The sequence below is a fragment of the Erpetoichthys calabaricus genome, chromosome 2 (assembly GCF_900747795.2).
Source record: "Erpetoichthys calabaricus chromosome 2, fErpCal1.3, whole genome shotgun sequence".
NCBI lineage: Eukaryota > Metazoa > Chordata > Cladistia > Polypteriformes > Polypteridae > Erpetoichthys > Erpetoichthys calabaricus.
In genome coordinates, this window is record NC_041395.2 from 106270001 (window position 1) to 106291960 (window position 21960).

General features: G+C 36.2%; 1 protein-coding gene across 6 annotated transcripts in view; it reads left to right on the forward strand.

The window, feature by feature from the left end:
- nr1h3 (nuclear receptor subfamily 1, group H, member 3) overlaps nucleotides 1–21960 on the forward strand; it is a 49616-nt gene that overhangs the window by 11689 nt on the left and 15967 nt on the right. For all 6 annotated transcript variants that reach the window (XM_028794259.2, XM_028794258.2, XM_028794260.2 and 3 more), the window contains 4 exons: nucleotides 6600–6860; nucleotides 7336–7602; nucleotides 7948–8153; nucleotides 8660–8839. In XM_028794259.2, the coding sequence (XP_028650092.1) occupies nucleotides 6600–6860; nucleotides 7336–7602; nucleotides 7948–8153; nucleotides 8660–8839 (914 nt within the window). The remainder of the gene's footprint in view (nucleotides 1–6599; nucleotides 6861–7335; nucleotides 7603–7947; nucleotides 8154–8659; nucleotides 8840–21960) is intronic.

Here is a 21960-nt window from a genome sequence, read left to right on the forward strand (position 1 = left end):
TCTGGCTGTCAGACTTTTTTCAAAGTAACTGATGCACACTCATTTTAACAGAATAATACAATTTATAGACATTAAACACAAGGATTATAGAAGTATGCTATCTGCACATATATATATATATATATATATAGATATATAAGACAGGATACAGAGTGCAAACATTCTCGTTGTGCAGTGGTGTTCTGTGCTTTTCTCAGCTTACTATATGCTGTGTTGTCTGCAACTTCAAAGGCAAAAGTATTACTATTTCTGGCACAAGATTTTTAATGCTGAAGTTCCCTTCTTGAAGCAATAGCTGCTTCTTAGTCTTCTAGCCCACTGGCACAGGGCTTGGCCCGAAGGAGTGGGTCTCGGTTTTCAGGTTGACAAAGAGGGACTGGCTCATTAGCTTTTTAGTTTCAGAGAGAGGGGTCATTCTGGAGAGAGAGCATATTTTCCTGAGAGATGAGTGCAGCTAGTTTTTGAACAAAGTGTAATTTTTTTGATACTGTATTAAAATCATTTTCACTTTCAAAACTGGTGCCTTCTCATCTGCACATTTTGTCCATCAGAATTGTCACTAGTTGAATTATAACTCTTTGTTTTGGCATAGTGTCTGTTTTGCATTTTCTGACCAGAAACATGCCAGTTCAACTCTGATTGACACCTTTGTAGATGATAGGCAGGTCCTGGTAAGAAGAGTTTAGCTTCTTTCTGGAATGTAGGGTCCAGGGTGAAGGTAGATGTTTGCTTCTTAACAGGCCTTGTCTGTCACTAAGGAGCCTACCAGAATGGGGAATGCCCAATTTGTCTTATATCACCCAAACCTAGAACAAAACATGAAAAACAAAATATAAAGTGTGTTGGATAAACATGAGGTGATAAACTGTGGGGAAATGTAATGAATAAATAGTCTGAAAAGAATAATTTGTTGACATAATATGCCTAGCTAAACAGGTCTGGACTGTAATTATAAGTTGGGGTGGCAGGTACACAATCCCACTGACTAAAGGCGTTTTCACACTAGTATTCCACTTGCTTTGTTTGATTTATTGCTTTGTTTCAATTTCCAGATAGTTTGGTACCGTTTCACACCACAAACTTTAAAGCAAACTGAACATTATCAATAAACATCCTGTCAGCATGCTGTAAATTTCTTTCATTGGGCAGAAACCTTTTTCCCCCAAGAAGAAATATCATTGAGGTTTGACAACAGTTGTGTTTGTGCACTGGCATGTTTTTTTTATAATCGTTTATTTATCAAACACAGCTCTATCAGTAAAAGGCCTGTTATTGAAAAACTGAAAAATACTTGAAAAGTATGCACTACTATACGAATTATCAACTCCTAGTGTTTGTTCAAGGATCATGGCCCATTTCCTCTATGGTCCTATAATGTTTATAGAAAAATACAAGAGTCCTTTTTTCCACCCTATGTTTTGGGAAAATTTTTCCAGCTTCCTGTGTGTTCCCCACAACTTTCCTAATCATCTACTATCCCTAAAATAATCACTTTTGGGCACACTTAAGAAAGATAAGGGAAATCGCTTCTTCTAATGGTGGCCACTCCATAATATACTGCACATGGCACTTCTGTATGTTTGAGCAGGTTCCTATAGTCCTTGGGGTGTGAAACCTATTCTTAAGAATGCTAACTGATCATATATTCCAACATGGGTCTTTCTGTGGCTCTTGTAACTTACCTGGATTGCCAGGCTGGCACCTTGTCAATGTATTTATTGTCTGGTTGATAGATAGATAGATAGATAGATAGCTGAAAGTAAATCTCTGTTCAACAGATGTGTCACTATTGTTAGAGCACAGTAATATTTTGATGTTTTGGGAGTATAATGTCCAGAAATTAATGAAACCTATCTATCTTTCAGTTTTGGGATAGTGGGTTTTAGGATTTGAATTGGACATGGTAATCCAATCCAGGGTGTATTTACAAGCAAAGGAGATCTTGATTCCACTGTTCTTGTAGTAGTGTATATGGCAACACTGCTTGGAGTAGTGGGGATGCCCCCAGATAGCTGGTCAGAAGTAGGTAAGTCATCCTATAGGTGCTACAGTGACAGCTTAAAGACTTTGCCTATCACTACTGACATTGAGTCATGTTGATTTGGTTTATGACTGGTAATTCCATGAGCTTAACAGTGAACTTCAGAACTTCCTTATTAGTCCACTTGCTCCACTCCCATTTTACTATAACTGTATTTTTTTACAATTTTACAGTATAATTTTTCATGAGTAATCATATTTCAAAATTCAGGGTACTTTTCATGATCAATATGTTGTTTGTCCCTTTATAGATATTTTAATGATATTTTGGTTTTCACATCTTAATTGTGTGTCATGTGTGATTTTTGCTGAAATAAAAAAGGTTAGATCCATGATAGGCACTTTTAATAGGTGTTACAGTAGTCTTAGCTTTTATGATAAATGTATTAGTTTACAAATCTGGACACTGGATAGTTTGCTATATTTTTATATTGCAAGTTAATATTTACAAACTTGATGAGGCTCATTTGGTGAACCTTGTTTTACGTCCTGTGACCCATTCTAAATTGAACTAAAGCTTAGGCTTTAAAGCTTGACTTTTTTGCATTCAAGTGTTTCAAAACATGATGACAAGGATTATAACTAGAACTAAGAAGTGCAACAATTTAACTTTATTCTTAAATCATTATCCTGACTGCCAATTAAATTTATAACAGATTTTTTTTCTTAATCCTCCTTTTGACGTAAAAAGTTGAAAATGATTAAATGCCTTCTTACCATATAGGACTTCTTAATACTTGAAGAGCATGCTCTGTAATTCTGAAGTGCAGGCCTATTTTAAATTAAGGATAAATTAAAACAATGTGTGAGGCAAAACATTTAGCTATAGAGCCCTCAAACTCTTGAGTTATACAAAAATTAGGGATGCCCAATTAATCTTAGGGTGTAAATAGTGATTAAGTTTGCTTGTTATGATTGTGGCTAAAGCTGTTTATATTGTATGTATAATGTGTGTGTGTGTGTGTGTGTGTGTGTTTGTGTATACTGTAATTGTTACAGTCATTTTAATTGAACATTTCTAAGTCTTTCTTATTCTCTCCTCTGTGTTCTGTTGTGGGTTTTTTGGTTAACAGAGGGACTTCAGTGATTCTGGAATGAGTCTGAATAGGAATTTGGAATCTGGAATGAAAATATGGAAAGAAGGCTAGAGGCACGGCATTTTGGCTCTATAGACTTCATCACACATGCGTTGAGAGCTGTAGAGTCAAAATGTTTTGTATCTTTTCAATTTTTTTAGAACAGAAATAACCTTTACATTTTTTTTCTAGCCCTTCACTAATGCCGAATATTTCTGTATATAGCTTGTTTTCTTAATGTTTTATGGTTTGTAATATGATTCCATGTCTTCTTGTGTTTTAATTTACTTACACTATATTGTAAATCTTGCTATGTCTTTTGCCTGCTGTTGATAGGATAGGCTATTGCCTCAAATGACACTAAACTTGATTAAAGAACTTTGATGAATTCATAAATGTATTTATTTGCAAGTAGTTGTACAGTAGTGTTCAGGGTGTATAAGTGGTACATCACCTTATAGAAATTAATTGAACTGAAATGAATTCCATGGCTAGTGGTTGATAGCTCTTTTTCCCCTACCCCCTCCAAAAAAGGTACAGGATAAACTATTAGTTGACTCGTACTGGTCCCTTATGATCTAGTGCGGGTGTGTTTGGGATTGTTTCCTATGGTGGACTGACATCCAATCCCAGGGTTGATTTTACCTTGCAAATGACCCTGATGGGATGGATTCTGGTCTCTATGGCCCTGAACTGGACTTAACTGGTTTGAAGATCTTCAAGATACTGTATATAGAAACTAAATCCCAGTGCGATTTTTGCCTGTACACTCTAGGCCTGTGAGCAGAATCCAGCCCTTAAAATTTTTAAAAGCAACCTACGTTATCATTATTCAAAACAAGTTACATACAGCTTGTGATGACCGTTAGTTATCCCAAAATCCCCCTTTAACTTGTGTTTCATATAAAGGTTGCATTTGTATATAATGTACATTTAAACCTGGCAAAAAATACAGCTCCATTGTCCACTTACATTTATCTGCACAGCAAAATGCAGTTACTAAACTATAATTAGAATGGAAAATTTCTGCTTCTAATGGCACAAAAAGAAAAAGTGGCATTCCATACAGCCAGACTTGTGAGTGTGTCATGAAGGAGATGGTAGCTTGATTTACCACACGCCACTGCTGCCATTCACTTTTCAAAGCTGCACAGATATCAAGACTGGCTACCCTTCTACAACTTTCCTGACATAATTGTTGTATGTGGATAAAAAATGCATTGGAATTTTTAGTCATGTTAAATGTGATTGCTGTTCCTGACTGACTCTGAATGTGGTCTTTTTGAATTTGGTCCATCATGTACACTAGTTGTTGTTTTTTTTTTTTTTTTTTTTTTTTTTTGCAGTCAAATGCCATCAGGTTGTGATGAAGGTTAATGCAAGAGTGAAAGGATGTTCTTTGCTTTAGCTAGAAATTCTTGCAGGTGCCTTGACTGCTGCTCTCAATCAATTTATGTGCTTATGTCATTTTTCCACTCTGCTGATTTCAGTCTTATGACTGGTGGTAGATGTCTTAACCTGGTTCAGTTTCCAGGAAAAGAAAAGATAGCAAAGATGGAAGACTGCGTCAATAGAGATGCAAGGGAGAATATACAGTACAATTATGATGAGCAGGTAGATCCCTGTGTGTCTTGTTTGTAAAGATAATGTGGCAATCATTGTTGTTTGTTGATATATTGTGACCCGCTTTGGATAATATAAATGTTTTTTGGGGTCTCAATAAAATTGAGTTTTACACCACTGCTGTAGGTCTTGTTGCCAGAAGTTTATTTTCTTTGTAGTTGCATGTCTCTTGCAGACCCCAGCAAGTTACCTTCAATTATTCCTTCATACTTTGCTGCATTCTTTTTACACTATCCTTTTTACACTGTGCTGCTTTCATCATGCTTTATGGCATAAATGATGATTACAGGATGATGTGCCATATTATAGTTGTGTCCAGATAACAGCATCAAGTTATAAAAATGTTAACTTTTGGTCACATTTTATGACATAAGTTCTTCTATTTAGTTTCTAATTATTTTGCCTGTATACTTCATTGAAGATTTGTTGTGTTTTTTCTCACAATACTGACAGGTTTCTTCCATCTAAGCTATGGAAACAAATTTTTGAGTTGTTGTTGGCCACTGCAGTTCGTGTCATTCTAGTGCTAAAAATATCTGGAAGATATCCTGTTTTACACAGGTTTATAGTTGTGCTACATTTTCTCCATTGTTGTATGATGGGGATTACTCCACTTTGGGGAATAAATAATTTGTTTAATATTTTCTTATAGCCTCCCATGGCTGATACCTTTCAGTAATCTTATTTAATATTTGCATTGAATGCATCCCTGGTCTTATTTATTCAGTTTTTTGAAAGGATCTGTAACGTCTAATCAAGTAATTCCTAAACCTTTACACATTTATCCATCACTTAAGATCTATCACTTCCAAAGACAAATAATTTGACCTGAACTTGTTAAAATGTATAATGGAATAAATCATTTCTTATCATTTATAATTTAATAATTAGTGATTTAGATTTTTTTGATATTCCAGTGCTTTTTGTATTGATCAATGCAAAAAAAAAATTCAATCATTTGCTTCAGTTGGCCTGATATGGCTGAGGATGCAAATGTGCGAGTATGCGCTGTGTTGAACTGGCACCAGTTTCAGGGCTTCTTTCTGCCTTGTAGCCAGTAATGGCAGAGGTTCCGGCTCCCATTAGTTTGTACTGGAATAAGTATGTTCAAAAAATTGGTCAGTTAATAGAAAATGTATATATTAATGAGCATAAAATTTTAATTCATAAGGAGAGAGTATACTTTTTTATAGCCATTGTATGTGTTATGGTTGCATATGAATGCGTAAATTTGAATGTGCATCCCTTTTGCCTTTTATTCCTCTAGTTTTTTTTTCTTAATGTTTATTTGTCACTTGTGCAACACCCACTTGTTCAAACATCCTGGAAGAATAGTGAATCCTGCAATTCCCCTCGGAGATTAATACAGTGTACCGAATACCAAATGTTTGCTGTCTTCCAGCACTATGATATATCCTTTGAGCAATTTTAGATATCTTTTGAGGAGTACACATTCAGATAACCTCAGGGAAATTTGGGAACTTGATCGTCTGTTGCTGTAGAATAGATTAAGTAGACAGGAATAAATCTGACTCTATATTGTTGAAAAAGGTGAATCGGCAGAGAGACTATATTTTTTAAAGTTTAGTGTAGAAAGGTGATATAAGTTGAGAAGAAGTAGAGTGCCATATCAATCAGAACTCTGTGTCCATGGACAGTAGGATCCCACTGCAACCCAGAGTGAATAGAACTTGTTTGTTGTTTTTTTTTTTTTTTTTGGTGAAAGGTAGGTCAGAGTATACGTTTTGTAAAACACATTTTATATCAGGTGTGTTTGTCTAGTGTCTTAGTGTTTCCTATATTGTTTGGTAATTATAAAACTACCATATCCTTTTTTTTTTTTTTTTTTTTTTTATAAAGGAGTTGGTAAACCTCTGGCATTGACTCCAGACCCACAACTTGTCTCTGGTGTAGAAGAGGGTGTCTCTCATTTATTATCTGAGGGAGCCCATGATGGCCTTCTGGCTATACAGTCTCATAGCTGTGATGCTGTGTTCAGCATACAGCGTGATGGCTTCATCCTTCCCAGCACCCAGGAAATGGATATGGGTCAAGCTTCAATGGAAAACAGCACAGTAATGCAGCTGGACTATGATACTGATACATTGGCAGCCTGTTCAGGTATGCTATTCCACAGTTCTATGCTTTAGTAATTAACTACTTAAGCAATTTATTTTGACTATTTGTGTATAGTTTATTGTTAATGGATAACCCACTTCACGGGGGGGGAATCCATATTTTACTAATTCGCCTTTCTCGGGTATCATCAACTGTTTGGAAGTCTATGACTCCTAATATTAGGAGTTTGACACACTGATAAGTTTAATGAATATGTTATTTTCTGTCATCTGCTGCTCGTGGGAAAGAGTTGCTATAATCTTTGGGCACTAGATGGCACTAGGTCCTCTCATACTCTCATTTAGATTAAGGTGAAGTTTTACAAAAGATGGTTTAGAAAGGCTGATCAAAGGAGCCCTGTACCACCACTTGATCTGCTTTCCTGTATTATTTTGATTTGATAATACTTTGTTATGAGTTATTATGTAATATGAATCTCTTACATTGAAAACAAGTGTGATATTTTTTTTCTCCGCAGATCGGCTGCCTGTCAAGAGGAAAAAAGGGCCAGCCCCAAAAATGATGGGTAATGAGGTGTGTAGCGTGTGTGGGGACAAGGCCTCTGGCTTCCACTACAATGTATTGAGCTGTGAGGGCTGCAAAGGCTTCTTCCGCCGTAGCGTCATCAAGAGTGCGCAGTATAGCTGCAAGAATGGTGGCAAGTGTGAGATGGATATGTACATGCGGCGCAAGTGCCAGGAATGCCGGCTACGCAAGTGTCGTGAGGCAGGCATGCTGGAGCAATGTGAGTTGTCAAGGGGCAGGGCAAAGAGGTAGTATAGCAGAGTAACGTGTCATAAACATAATGAAATGTAAATGGTGGTTTATTAGGGAGTGTGAAACAAGTTAGGAATAAGATGAGGTAAAGTGGTTGGGGAAAATTTGAGAATTATTAGTATCTGGGGTGGTGGGTTTTATTGCTGAGAAATTGTAGATTTAATAAAGGGTGGAATAGGGTATCGGTTTAGAAGAGGGAGAGAGTATAGTGGGTAATAGTACATATGAAAGGCAAAAGTCATATTTGGGAGTGGTCTTATGAGATTAAGAATTTTCAATAGAATGATCTTTATTAATTCATTTTTTTTCATAGGTGTCCTGTCAGAAGAACAGATACAACTGAAAAAGATTAAAAGACAGGAGGATGAGACTGCTAGAAACTCTGGGGCCCTGTTACGTACCCCCTCCATTTTGGAGCCTGTTAAGCTTGCTCCTGAGCAACGCGAGATGATAGAGAAATTGGTGTCAGTACAAAAACAGTGTAATAAACGTTCCTTCATTGACCGCCCCAAAGTGACTGTGAGTAAACTACTGGCAGGATTTCCTGTCTGACACCTGTTGCTTTGCCAGCCATGATTTTCCTTCATTGTTTTTTTTCCCCTAATTTTGCTTGTGCTTTTGCCCCTCAACAAGAAGAATGGTAACTCTTTGTTGAAATTACCTTTAATTCCTTCGTTCAATTATTTAATCACCTAGAGGCTACTATCTCAAAGCACTGACCTTGGTATTTTCTGTCTTAAAATTTGGTCATACATTTTTACTCTGTAAATGTTGTGATGGTGATGCACGAATAATATTTAACACCCTCTACTATCCTAGAATGATATCATAATAGTACCAAGGCAGCTTTTAGTCTGCTGGGTTCTCTTACCTGTTCTGATAGGTGTAAGTACAGTTTCACCACTGAAATCCTCTGCTTCCTTCAAAATCTTGTTAAATTCCTCTGTGGATAATTATATACTGTATAACCAAATATTTCTTGATGATTAGAGATTCAAATCAAAATTTACCTTTCTGCTTTACAGCCATGGCCTCAGAACCAGGACCCACAAAATCGAGAAGTACGTCAGCAAAGGTTTGCTCATTTCACAGAACTGGCTATCATGTCAGTCCAAGAGATTGTTGATTTTGCCAAACAACTGCCTGGTTTTCTGGAACTAACTCGTGAAGATCAGATTGCACTACTGAAGACTTCTACAATTGAGGTACATTGCTGTTTGCGATTGGACTGTTGAGATGGTCATTATAAAGCAGTTGTAGCAAGAGTAATATGTTGAGGAGGAAACCAATCTATGGAAAATGCCTTGAGGAAGTGAAGGAATTTAATTGGTTATTTAAGGAAGGTGATATTGATATCCTAAAAATATAGTGGTTTATTTGTTTTCTTTATTTGAATTAACATGGCTGTACATGCATTGGAAGATCAATAGCTATAGCCCCATCGTCTGAGACTGATCAGAGCTATAGCCTCTTTGGAGGAGAATGACTAATTATTCTTTTAAACATACAAGATATACACAACATTTCTAGAAGTTAAGAAATTAAGGTGTAATATTCAAATGCATTTCCCTAATTAGATTTCATAAAAAGATTGCCCATTCCCAATTTCTTTAAAATTAGTTTGTAACTAAAATTTTAACCAAGCCAGTTGTACAAGTCAATCACAGATCTCTATGTGCTAAGAAATATACTCTGATTTCATCTCTGCATATCAGAAGCATCTTATCATCAGTTACATCCTTGTCAGCTGATACCAGTGTGGAAGATGCTTGTAATTAATGTGTTAAAATAAAATTTCTTTAACAATATTTCTATATTTAGTTTATATTCATATATTAAAAGATAATTTGGTGTTTTTCAAGTAATTTTTTCACAATCATGGTATACATTAATTTGCTGTTGAAAATTGTGTTTTTAAGTGCAGCATTTTTTGTAACTTTTAAAAAGAATACCATGCCTGTTCTTGAAACTTTAAATGCAGTTTACAGGGTATATCGAAACACTAGGGTGGGGAGGGTAGGGCAGGTTGGTTGATTAAAACTTACAGCATACATTCATTTTTATATGGTAAAGGTTTCAGTTTCATAAAGCATGCTCTGCATATTTCTGATGTATATTTATAACAACAAAAATAAACTGTAAAGTATTTTATCTTATATTTGAGGCACTATTTTTCCTGAGATAAGGATAGGTTTTAATTTGGCTTGTCTGTTCACACTGTCTGTTGGGGTGGAGTTTTCATGTAAATAAAGAAGTAAAATATCTGTCTGAAGCTGTTTAGCGTGGTGAGAAATAGAGCTGTATAGCATTAGTGGAAGTGTCATTTACTAGCAAACAGAATTTATTTACATAAGTGGCTGTTAAGTAGGATGACACAGTTGTGCTGCTGATTCATGAACCTAGGGTTCTGGTTTTGAATGTTATGCCTGGATGTTGTCTGCATGAAGTTTGCATGCACTACCACTGCATTCAGCTAACAAGGCCACTTAAATAAGAGATGGGAACAAGTGGGAGCTGTTACCTGGGATCCTGTTTGAACAGAAGGAGCCAAACTGATAAATGTGATCCTTTGTTGCCTATTGCATTTTGTCATAACTGAAAATGTAAAGTTTTTAAAATGTTTATCAAATCTATATTGACACATTCCATTTTCAAATGTAAATCTTTAGTACTAGGGTGCTGTACCGTGTTAGCCATTATGAATGTAGAGAAAAGCCAAGCAAAATGACACCTTTTATTGGCTAACTAGAAAGATTACAATATGCAAGCTTTCGAGGCAACTCAGGCCCCTTCTTCAGGCAAGAAGGGGCCTGAAGAAGGGGCCTGAGTTGCCTCGAAAGCTTGCATATTGTAATCTTTCTAGTTAGCCAATAAAAGGTGTCATTTTGCTTGGCTTTTCTCTAAATGTAAATCTTTAAATTTTTATTTTTCAGAAAAAAGTTTTTTTTTTTTTGGTCAAAATGCAACTTTTTTCATAAAATGCTATGTATCCATATAACCAAAAGGTAACAAATGTAAAAAATATGAACGAAATAGCATAAAAAAATACACATAAATCTAATAAAAAGTCTAATTAATGTGTACTTTGAACACAAGTACAGAATAACTGGAAAGCAAAATACCAGCAAGAGCAAAAATCTTTAGAAGTATACATCAAAGAACATCATAAAGATGGCATAAAGCAGTTTCACAAAAGGGTCTGGAAGAGCTTAGGACATAAATTATTTTAACAGTGCATACACTATATACTGAGACGCTGCCCTTAAAGAAAAAAAGCTTGCAGAGCAGAACATGCAAACTCACAGCCTCTTTTCAGTACATTACTTATTAAATGTATGAACATACAGGGTATGAGGTCAATCTCAAAGTGATAAGCAATAAGTGAGTCTTGAATCGTGATAAATGGCTAGTGTGAAATGACAAATGATACATGACATGGAGTAATTCTGATGCTTAACAATGAGAGAAGTGAAAAATAATTTTATCCTGAAATGCACATGATAAATATACAGTGTATATATGGTTAAGAAAGAATTAAGGCATAAATGGTACCTTGTACAAAGTGGTGCTCCATACAATATTTAACAATAAATAATAATAGAGGTAAATAATGCACTTGCTAAGTGCTGGCAGTAGCAAAACCTCACATTATGAAACTAAGAAGTTTAGAAGATCTTGATTACCTGAAATAAATAAATATACTGTGTATATGTATATGTATGTGTGTGTATATATATATATATATATATATATATATATATATATATATATATTATATAATATAATATGGGGCGGAGTGGTGGCTGTGAGGCTAAGGATCTGCGCTGGTATCCCGAAGCTTGCCGGTTCGAATCCCCGTCACTGCCAAAAGAGATCCTACTCTGCTGGGCCCTTGATTAAGGCCCTTAACTTTCAATTGCTTCAGGGGTGCTGTACAATGGCTGACCCTGCGCTCTGACCCCAAGGGGTGTGCGAAAACTAACAAATTCCTAATACAAAAAATTGTATAAGGCGAAATAAAGAACAAAAAAAAAATATATATATATACAGTGCATCTGGAAAGTTTTCACAGCGCATCACTTTTTCCACATTTTGTTATGTTACAGCCTTATTCCAAAATGGATTAAATTCATTTTTTCCTCAGAATTCTACACACAACACCCCATAATAACAATGTGAAAAAAGTTTACTTTGCGATTTTTGCAAATTTATTAAAAATAAAACAACTGAGAAATCGCATGTACATAAGTATTCACAGCCTTTGCCATGAAGCTCAAAATTGAGCTCAGGTGCTCCAGGGGTACAAAAAAGTATCCAAAGCATTAAATATCTCATGGAGCACAATGAAGTCATCAATAAGTGGAGAAATTATGGCTCAACAACGACTCTACCAAGATCAGGTCGTACCTCAAAGACTGATGAGAAGACAAGGAGAAAACTGGTCAGGGAGGCCACCAAGAGGCCTACCCTGGCAAGTACTGGTTGTTCCCTACATGTAACATCAATCAGTCATATTTTTCATATGTCTAGGCTGTGAGTTAGGGTACTAAGATGAAAGCCTTTTCTTACAAAGAAAAACATCCAAGCCTGGCTAAACCTTTCAAAAAATATACCCAGTCTCCCTTAACGTTGTGGAAAAATGTATTATGGTCTGATGAGACCAAGGTTGAACTATTTGGCCATAATTCCAAAAAGGTATGTTGGGCGCAAAAATAACACAGCACATTATCAAAAGAACAACATATTCCACAGTGAAGCATGGTGTAGGGAGCATGATTCTTTGGGGCTGCTTTTCTTCAGTTGGAGCTGGGGTTTAGTCAAGGTGGATGGAATCATGAATAGCCCCAAGTATCAGTCTGTTTTGGCATAAAACCTTCAAGCATCTGCTAGGAAGCTGATGATGAAGAGAAACTTCACATTTTAGCATGACAGTGACCCAAAGCATACATCAAAATCAATAATCAGCAATGGCATTATCAAAGGATGATCAATGTTTTAGAATGGCCCAGCCAGAAATCTATGGGTGACCTGAAGTGAGCTGTGCACAGAAGATGCTGTCGTAATTTGACTGATCTGAAAATTTTTTGCAAGGATAAGTGGGCAAATATCATCAAGTCCAGATGTGCCAAACTGATAGACTCTTATCTGAAAAGACTGAGTGCTGTAATAAAATCAAAAATTGCTTCAGCTAAGCATTAATTTAGAGGATGTGCACACTAATGCAACCTGTTTTTTGTGTAATTTTTTCCCTTTTTCACTGAACCGTTTGATTTGTTTTCACCTTTTTTGTATAGATTGCAATTTTGTAATAAAGGTGGAATAAGTTCTGACCAGATTTACAGTATCTGTGTTTCATATTTTTATTACACAAAATCTGAGATTTTTGGCAGTGGTGTGCAGATTTTTTAAATCCACTATATAATGGTTTACACTAAAATTTAAGTGCTATTTATCATATATTTTATTGAGTTATTACACTTATGGATCATTATTGGTTATAACATTCTGCACATTAAGATGTCATTTTTCTAAAATATGATTTGACTATAGCTTGAGATTCTCAATTGACAATATTTCTTTAACAGTGGTTCTAAAATGTGAATATGGCATTCATCACATTATTTCATTAAACCTTTCATATATTATTTTTGTGTGTATATCTTTATGATAAATATATTAAGATTTTAGCCTGCCTTGGAAGATTTAACCTGCCTTAATGCTAGAACTATCAAAAAAAAAAACAATTGAGTTGGAGTTATATTTAGCAGAGCATAATTATATTATAAAAACAGCAGAAACCTGTCTAAATAACAATGATGGGGATGAGTATAACATAGAGGGATAACAAATTTTTTAGAAGGATAGACTGAACAGAAAAGGAGGTGGGGTTGCTGTTTATGTCAAGCAGAATTTAAACACATCTTCTTCAGTTGGATGATGAGCTCCATCTTAGTGAGGACATGTGGCTTTGTCTGGAAAGTATTAGGGAAAGAGGTCTTATTGAGTGTGTTGTAGACTGCCTAATGCAGGCAATAATTTCAATGCACATCTTTTTAGTAATATGAGCAAGGCAAGTTTACAGGGGGATATTATAGTAATGGGGACTTTAACTACTCTAATATTAACTGGGATAACCTTGCAAATATTGGAGCATAAGAGCAGGAGTGTTTAGAAGTAATCAGTGACTGTTTTTTTAACATGTTATGTTAAAGCACCAGCATTGAGTTTAATTGCATTTAACATTAAAACAATAAATTATGAAGTAAATACACACTAAATCACAAAATGTATGTAGAATCAACATAAATTAATTTAAAAAAATGAATGGCATAGTTTAAACTTAAACAATGACCTTAAACCCAAACTTTTAACAAAATACAAGCAATGAAACAACTAAAAGACATTTTGAAAAGAAGGCAATAAGGAAACAAGGCCAATATATTCATTCCCAAATTGGCATAGCATATGAGACACAGATGTGTCAAAGTAAAAAAAAATGATCAAAACGACTCTTGACTTTGAATGCACTGCTGAAGACTGATTTAATTGAAAGAATATGCATCTCTTAAATGGGCATACATTAAAACTTGTGTTAAAATCCTGCAAATACTATCCTCAATTGTTCATCACCTTCAATGACTTCATAATTATACTCTACACAAGTGTTTTCCAATTGGTGCACTGTGGAAATAACACTGCCTCTGGGTCCAGACCTGAGAGAGACACGCTCCCCAGGTGGTCGAGACCAGGACTACTTGGAGAAGCTGACATAAAAGCAAGTCTATGATCACCGTTTTGCTGACACATTACTCAGAGAGCACTTTAGCAGCCAGTAGACGTGTCGGGGGTCCATCTGCCTGTGTGCATGTTCACCAGTGACTCTCGCAAAGCCGTGGGACAGTGAGCATACAAGTTACCACTGACCCCAGGTCACTGGAGGTGAGGCAGAGAGAGGACCACCTGTATGCGCAGGCAAAGGGACAAAGCAGCTGGAAAATACACCCACGGTGTTCACTAAGTGATGTATCTGCTTTTTTTGCCGCCTCCTGTCCCTTCCCTTTGGACAATTTTAACATGTCTAAGAGATTTAATGCTTGTTTGTTTGGTAGAATCATAGTGTGCCTTAGAATTTTTTGGGTTACAAAAAGTATGCCATCACAGAAAAAAGGTTGGAAAACACTGCTCTACCTATACCTTTGCTTCTGGCACACTAAAAAAGAACTCCATAGCTGCTGTCTCACTTTAAATCTGACACTGTGCATTACTTGGATGGTTATGCTGTGTTCTTTACATAAAGTAACGAAGATACTGCAGACTGGAATAATGGGTATGGATAATCATTATACTTATATTTTTGTAGAATTTTGTCATTATATTAGGACAGTCAGCACTGTAAGCTACCTGGCAGATCGTTGAGTTAAGTACAGAGGTACTAGAGACTTAATTTAGTTTTAGTGCCACTCAAAGATAGCTTAATTATCACTTATATGATATGACATTGATTTGTTATTCTTATAGAAACATGAAATGAAAAAAAAGAGAGCATAATTTTTATCTTTGCCACTTTTCACTATTGCCTCAGGACTGCCATAAACTACCCCCTTCCTACTCCCTTTTCCTCCTACTCCCCTGCAAGTAATGCAAAATTTTAAAACTTTACATGAAAATATGTTTCCATTTTATTCAATTTATTAAAAGCAAGTAACATTCCATACAAGCAAGGCAAACTTGACAAAACTAAATTCAGTTCTACCGCCACCCATGAGAAAGAGGGGAAGGCCAACAACCAGAGTAAATCTTTAAGAGTAAAAAAAAAAATGGGGGGAGAGAATTGTTTTCCCCAGTATAAATGCTTATTCCAAAATGTTATTAATTAGATCCTTCCAGGTTTTAAAAAAATTTTGAACAGATCCTCTAAGTGAGAATTAGTTTTTTTTCCAATTTCAAATAGTATATAACACCAGTTACCCACTGACTTGGAATAGGAGAGTAAGGATTCTTCCAGTTGAGCACGATATGTCTTCGTGTTAGTAGTGAAGTAAAGGCAATTACAGTTTGTTTGTCCTTCTCCACTTTAAGCCCATCTGGGAGTACACCAAACACAGCTGTTAATGGATTAGAAGAGATTGTGACACAAAGGCTTTCTGAAAGGCATTTAAAGATTTTGGTCCAGATTGGTGTTTATTTGGTGCATGCCCGAAACATATGTCCAGATTGGTGTTTATTTGGTGCATGCCCGAAACATATGGCTGGAGCTCAATTGCAATGTTTGTAGGTTGGATCTTGCCCTGGAAACATTTTGGACAATTTTAAAGGAGACAGATTTGATCGCTAGGTGATTTTAAATGGAATAATTGCATGTTTTACGCATATGGAGTTAGAGTGAATTCTGCGCGTGGCTGCCTTCCACTCCTTTTCTGAAATGTTGAATGAGAGATCCTTTTCCCACTGTACTCTGGGATCTTTGAAAGGAAGGGGCTTTAAAAGGTTTTTATATATTATAGAAATGCTGAGGTCCTCAAGACTGATCAATATTTCTTCCGGATTAGAATTATGGGGGGGGGGGGGGGGGGGGGGGGGGGGGGAGGGGGGGGGGGGGGGTTGAGGAAAATTAGGCAGATTTTGATTAGCAAACTTTCTAATTTGGAAATAGTGAAAACATTGTGTTGATGGAAACGCATGCATGAACACATTCTAAGGAGATGCCGTCGGATCCTCTGCTCTCTTTTTGCTGCTGTTGCGCTGCCCATCGATCATTTTAAAGCCTGTACAGCAGCTGTCCTTTTGCCACTTCGCGTCTCTGCCACTCGCGAAGTGAAGTGAGGAGGGTTAGGGTGGCTGAATGCATGCAAGGAGAAGCGGTTGAATCATCTGCTGGGTTTCTGCTGCTGGCGATCTGCGTGTTTTGCTTGTCGCTTGTCGTTGTTTTAAGAGCTGAGAGCAAGTTAAAGTGTCTCTTGCGGGACTTCAAATTGTCTTCCGAGAAGATCACGTCTCGTCTCCCTGGTCTCCCTCCCAAAAATTTTTTTTTATAGTAGAGAGATAGGAAGCAAAGATGTTATCTATGTTCAGATCTCTAATTGATTTAAACCCATATGTTTTCCAAACATTAAAAACTGTGCAAGATTTAGAGGGTGGAAAAGGATGGTTATCATGCAAAGCAAGGTTATTATAGTTTTGCCTTTTTATATTAGTTTTTATTTCTATATTTTTTCTGACCTTACTTGGAAATTCAGTTTAGTTTTTAGTTTTCCCTTCATCGTATATTTTTAGTTTTAATTTAGTTTTTATGTCACAAAGATATTTTATTTGTAAATATATTAGTTTCAGTTTTAGTTTTAGTAATTATGGTACGGTTAAAGAGCTACTATGGAGTTTAGTTTTTGTGTCACAATGAGACATTGCCAACTCAGGAATTTTACAAGGTTTGTATTGCTTTGTTTTTAAACCATGTTTTTAAAGCAAACGTTATTGGTCAGCAACAATATGCTAATCTTGTTTGATGACCTTGTCAATCTCTCGATTGGTGCCGTTTTATTTTCAGAAATCGGGAGTGGTCTTCATGAGAAGGTACTCAGATATGGGGATGGATATTTGAGGAGTAAACTGCAAGACAATGATTATATTATGTACATTAAAGAACCATCCAACAACAAATCAAATTAAATTAATAATATATTGAACAATTATTATAAAGTAATGGATAAATCGGACTCTACAGCTGCATGAATAAAAGAAAAAATCAAGTATGTGTTCAGGTAAAGTACCACTTCCGGTTGATGGATTTAGCCCAAAAGTTACTACATGTCTACAATTTTGGTGTAATAAACACAGCCAAATTTCATCCATTTATCTAGTTGCGTTTTTGAGTTATTGCGTTTATATATATATATATATATATATATATATATAATACACACACACACACACACACACAATTCCAAAAAAACAGTATTTTCAGACTCGGGAAGGTCTAAAACATTAAGATTCATCAAAATCTTGGTCAAATTTTTTTCATGATTATTATACTTTGTCTATACTTCGTGTGCGAAGTGGCAGGTCAATTACTATCAACAAAAAGGAGGCACCTGAGAAATAAACTGAAACGTTACTCACTCATGATTTTTCTGTCCCATATGGTGAAGTTTTTGTTGACCAGCACATTCCGATTTCAGGTGTTTGAATTACATCTTCATATACAACAAATGCAAAGAAAGGCGGCATGTAAATCACTTTCTGTTCCACACCGCTTTACACCCGTATTCAGCTTGCTCTGTCACCGCAAATGCTGTGTGAACACTCCGCTCTCTGTCACCAGCTGCCATTAACTGAATGGAATATGTGTGGGTGGCTCGTGGTGGATGACTTTCAGTTTTAGAATTAAAAGTTATAAAGGGTTAAAAACTAACAGCAAGAATATTCATTCAAAAACTAAAACTAAAATTATTTTTTAGTAAATTATTATTTTATTTCAGTTAGTCTTTCCAGCTACTTTAATAGTTTAGTTTTAGTTTTTCATTTGGTTTTTATTAATTATTTTATTTCAGTTTTAACAAAAATGTTTTTTTAATAATCGTTTCAGTTTTGATTTTAGTTTTCGTTAATTATAATAACCTTGATGCAAAGGTTACCACAGATAAAAGCTTCTCTAATCTTGAAGTACTTCCTACATTGGTTCCATATTCTGAGTGAATGAAGCACAATTGCATTGTTAGTATATTTGACAGTAAATTGTATTTACTGGGGCACAAGGAATGTAAAGAAGTACCTGCAGGATTTTATTTCTATTGTGGGCCAAGCCTGTGTGTGTTCATGCATTTGTGTAAATGTCCAGGTTTTTATAGCTTGTATATTTGCTATCCAGTAATAGAACTGAAAGTTAGGTAGAACCATGCCATCTTCTGCCTTATATCTTTGTAGTGTCACCCTTTGGATGCATAGATGTTTTGAATTCTGAATAAAGAAGGTTATTGAATTTAATCTAATTTCTTAAAAAATGATTTGCTAATGTATATGGTGATGCTTTGAAATGGAAAAAGACGCTTAGGAAGGATATTCATCTTTACAGTGTTAATTTTCTCCTGCTAAAAGTGAGGTGGAGAGTAGACCATCTATGCAAGTCTTGCTTAAGTTTGTCCATGCAGACAGCAAATGTTTGTGAAAAAGGGCTTTTTTATTTTGAAATTCTGCTAGTGTTGTTAGGAATGCAGGCCACAGTATTTTCTGTTCAAGGTCCTTTTCTCATAATCCCCCTTTGTGTTTGTCTCTAAAAAATCATTTTGCTTGGAATATAAACTATATAGTTCTCGTCAGCTAATAAAGTGGGTTAAGACCAATGTTCCCTCTAAGCTGAGCGCGTGAGCGATCGCTCACACGATTTCAGAGCGTCGCTCATACTTCCCGCACAATCGCTCACTCCGATGGCGTCGCTCGTACTTATCGCACGATCGCTCACTCCGAGGTGCTCATAAATTTTTGGCTTAAACAAAATTGTCGCTGATAAAACAAATGTTTTTTGCTCACTATATGCTACTCCTTAGAGGGGAACATTGGTTATGACCAACCAGCTGCAAGATGAAATATGTGGGGCATAATGATTTGTGCTCAGTGATCACAGGGGGTGGTCAGAGATAACAGTAGCTTTGTACTTACAAGATTTGATCGTGCACAAAAAATTATCTATAAGAAATAATCAGTTCTTGAGTAACAGTGATGTACTGGTGAGAAGAAGGAATATGCTAGTTCTTGAGTAACAGTGATGTACTGGTGAGAAGAAGGAATATGCTCTTGAGTTTAGATTTAGAAATCTCCAGTGGTCTGATAAGTTGTGATCAATTACAAACTGTGTAAATGTTTTTGCAATGTTAGATAGTATCGCCCCTGTGGCAGGGAGTCCTATCCAGGGGCTATATTTAAAGTGCAATTAGTCTTCTGGCCATTATAATGTTATGAGTGTTAACATTAGGATTGGATGCAAATACGTTTTGAATGAAGTCCCTGTCATCGACATTTGGGTGGGTAGATATTTTATCAAAATCACTTTACAGTTAAATTACCCATGGCGATCATCTGATACTACAAAATGAAAATTGTTCTATGTATAAGAATTCCCACACCTCTAGTTTTCTTTGTATAGCAGGAGTGGAATATTTTGGCCCAGTCCAATCTCTGTGCAGCCGAAACTGATCCTTTCTTAATAAGTGGGTCTCCTGTAAAAATCTTTGTGTTTTAGCCCTGTTAGATCAGAGAATACTTTCTTTCTCTTTAATTTGTGATTGAGACCTTTGACATTCCAGATCACCAAGTTCACTGTTTGGTCATAGAGACATTGCTTCTTGAACTTTTGTTGACATTTTGTAATCTTAATTAAGGTAGTACATTATTACATAAGACAACTTTGACCTTAATTTCCAATTTTCCCTGGATTTATTGCTATGAAGCCTATTGTTATGTTGACACTTAAATTTGTAAGGGTTTTAAATGACAGATTAGAATAGCTTGCTTCAGTCTCTCCCACCCTGCCTTCCCATTTTGCCTCTCCATGTGATGCTAGACCACACTTCACAAAGTCCTAGTCCTCTGACATACTTAGAAACGGAGCACATCCAAAACAAAACAAGCCCCCGCCAACAGTAGTGTAGAAGGATTAAAGTAGAGCTATCTATTGACAATACAGTACTATAAACCTAGAATAATCTTAAACAGTCCTGAAAGAGTAAACCTAGGGAATGATGTTAAACAGTAGCCACGGATAAGCAGATAACGTTTGATAGTACAGTTATTCATAAAATTTTTAAAGGTAGTACAGTAATCCCTCCTCCATCGCGGGGGTTGCGTTCCAGAGCCACCCGCGAAATAAGAAAATCCGCGAAGTAGAAACCATATATTTATATGGTTATTTTTATATTGTCATGCTTGGGTCACAGATTTGCGCAGAAACACAGGAGGTTGTAGAGAGATAGGAACGTTATTCAAAAACATTGCAAACAAACATTTGTCTCTTTTTCAAAAGTTTAAACTGTGCTCCATGACAAGACAGAGATGACAGTTCAGTCTCACAATTAAAAGAATGCAAACATATCTTCCTCTTCAAAGGAGCAAATAAATCAATAGGCTGTTTGCTTTTAAGTATGCGAAGCACCGCGGCACAAAGCTGTTGAAGGGTGGTAGCTCACACCCCCTCCGTCAGGAGCAGAGAGAGACAGATAAAAAAATCAATACGTGCCCTTTGAGCTTTAAAGTATGGCGAAGCACCGTGCAGCATACTTAAAAGCTGCACACAGAAGGTAGCAACGTGAAGATAATCTTTCAGCATTTTTAGACGAGCGTCCGTATCGTCTAGGTGTGCGAACAGCCCCCCTGCTCACACCCCCCTACGTCAGGATCACAGATAGTCAGCGCAAGAGAGAGAGAAAGAAAAGTAAGCTGGGTAGCTTCTCAGCCATCTGCCAATAGTGTCCCTTGTATGAAATCAACTGGGCAAACCAACTGAGGAAGCATGTACCAGAAATTAAAAGACCCATTGTCCTCAGAAACCCGCGAAGCAGGCGAAAAATCCGCGATATATATTTAAATATGCCTTACATATAAAATCCGCGATGGAGTGAAGCCGCGAAGGGCGAAGCGCGATATAGCGAGGGATTACTGTATATAAATCAGGTACTGGATGTGTATGTAATTCTTTAGATGCGCACTTCACTAAATAATACAAAAAAGTTTATGTTAAAAAAAAAAAAAAATTACATGAAATGCGGTTCTGACCAAAGCACTACCTGAGGTGTTTGCCTTATTGCCCAACCCTGGATTTGACAATATTTTTTAATGCGTTAAACAAGCCACGTTAATCACAAAAATCAATGTGTTAACTTTCCCAGGCCTACTGGTAAGTTTAACTTTGGTGGGGCAAATTTTTATTAGATGTGGTAAAATCTAAGGAGGATAGATAGGGATAAGCTTTTAAGTGCGGAGTCAGTCGAGGAGCAGTGGAACAAGCTTAAAAATGTTTTACATATAATGCAGGACAGGTACATACCTAAAGTTTGAATTAGTAGGAAATAAAAAAAAAACAAAAACTCAGCAGTAAGTTAATAAAGAGTTGAAAAAGAAACTGCAAAGGACTAAAAACAGCTGTATAAGGCATAAAAGACTAATAACTCCAGTGTGAATTGTAGGGCGTATAAGAACATGAGTGTAACCATTAAGAAGGATTTTAGGGAGGCTAAAAGGCAGTTAGAGAGGAATATAGCAGGAATGGCCCTCTGTCTCCACATGGGTGTTCAGCTGTTGGTTAAACGAATGCGCTCTGAGCGACCTATGCGTTTTAAGT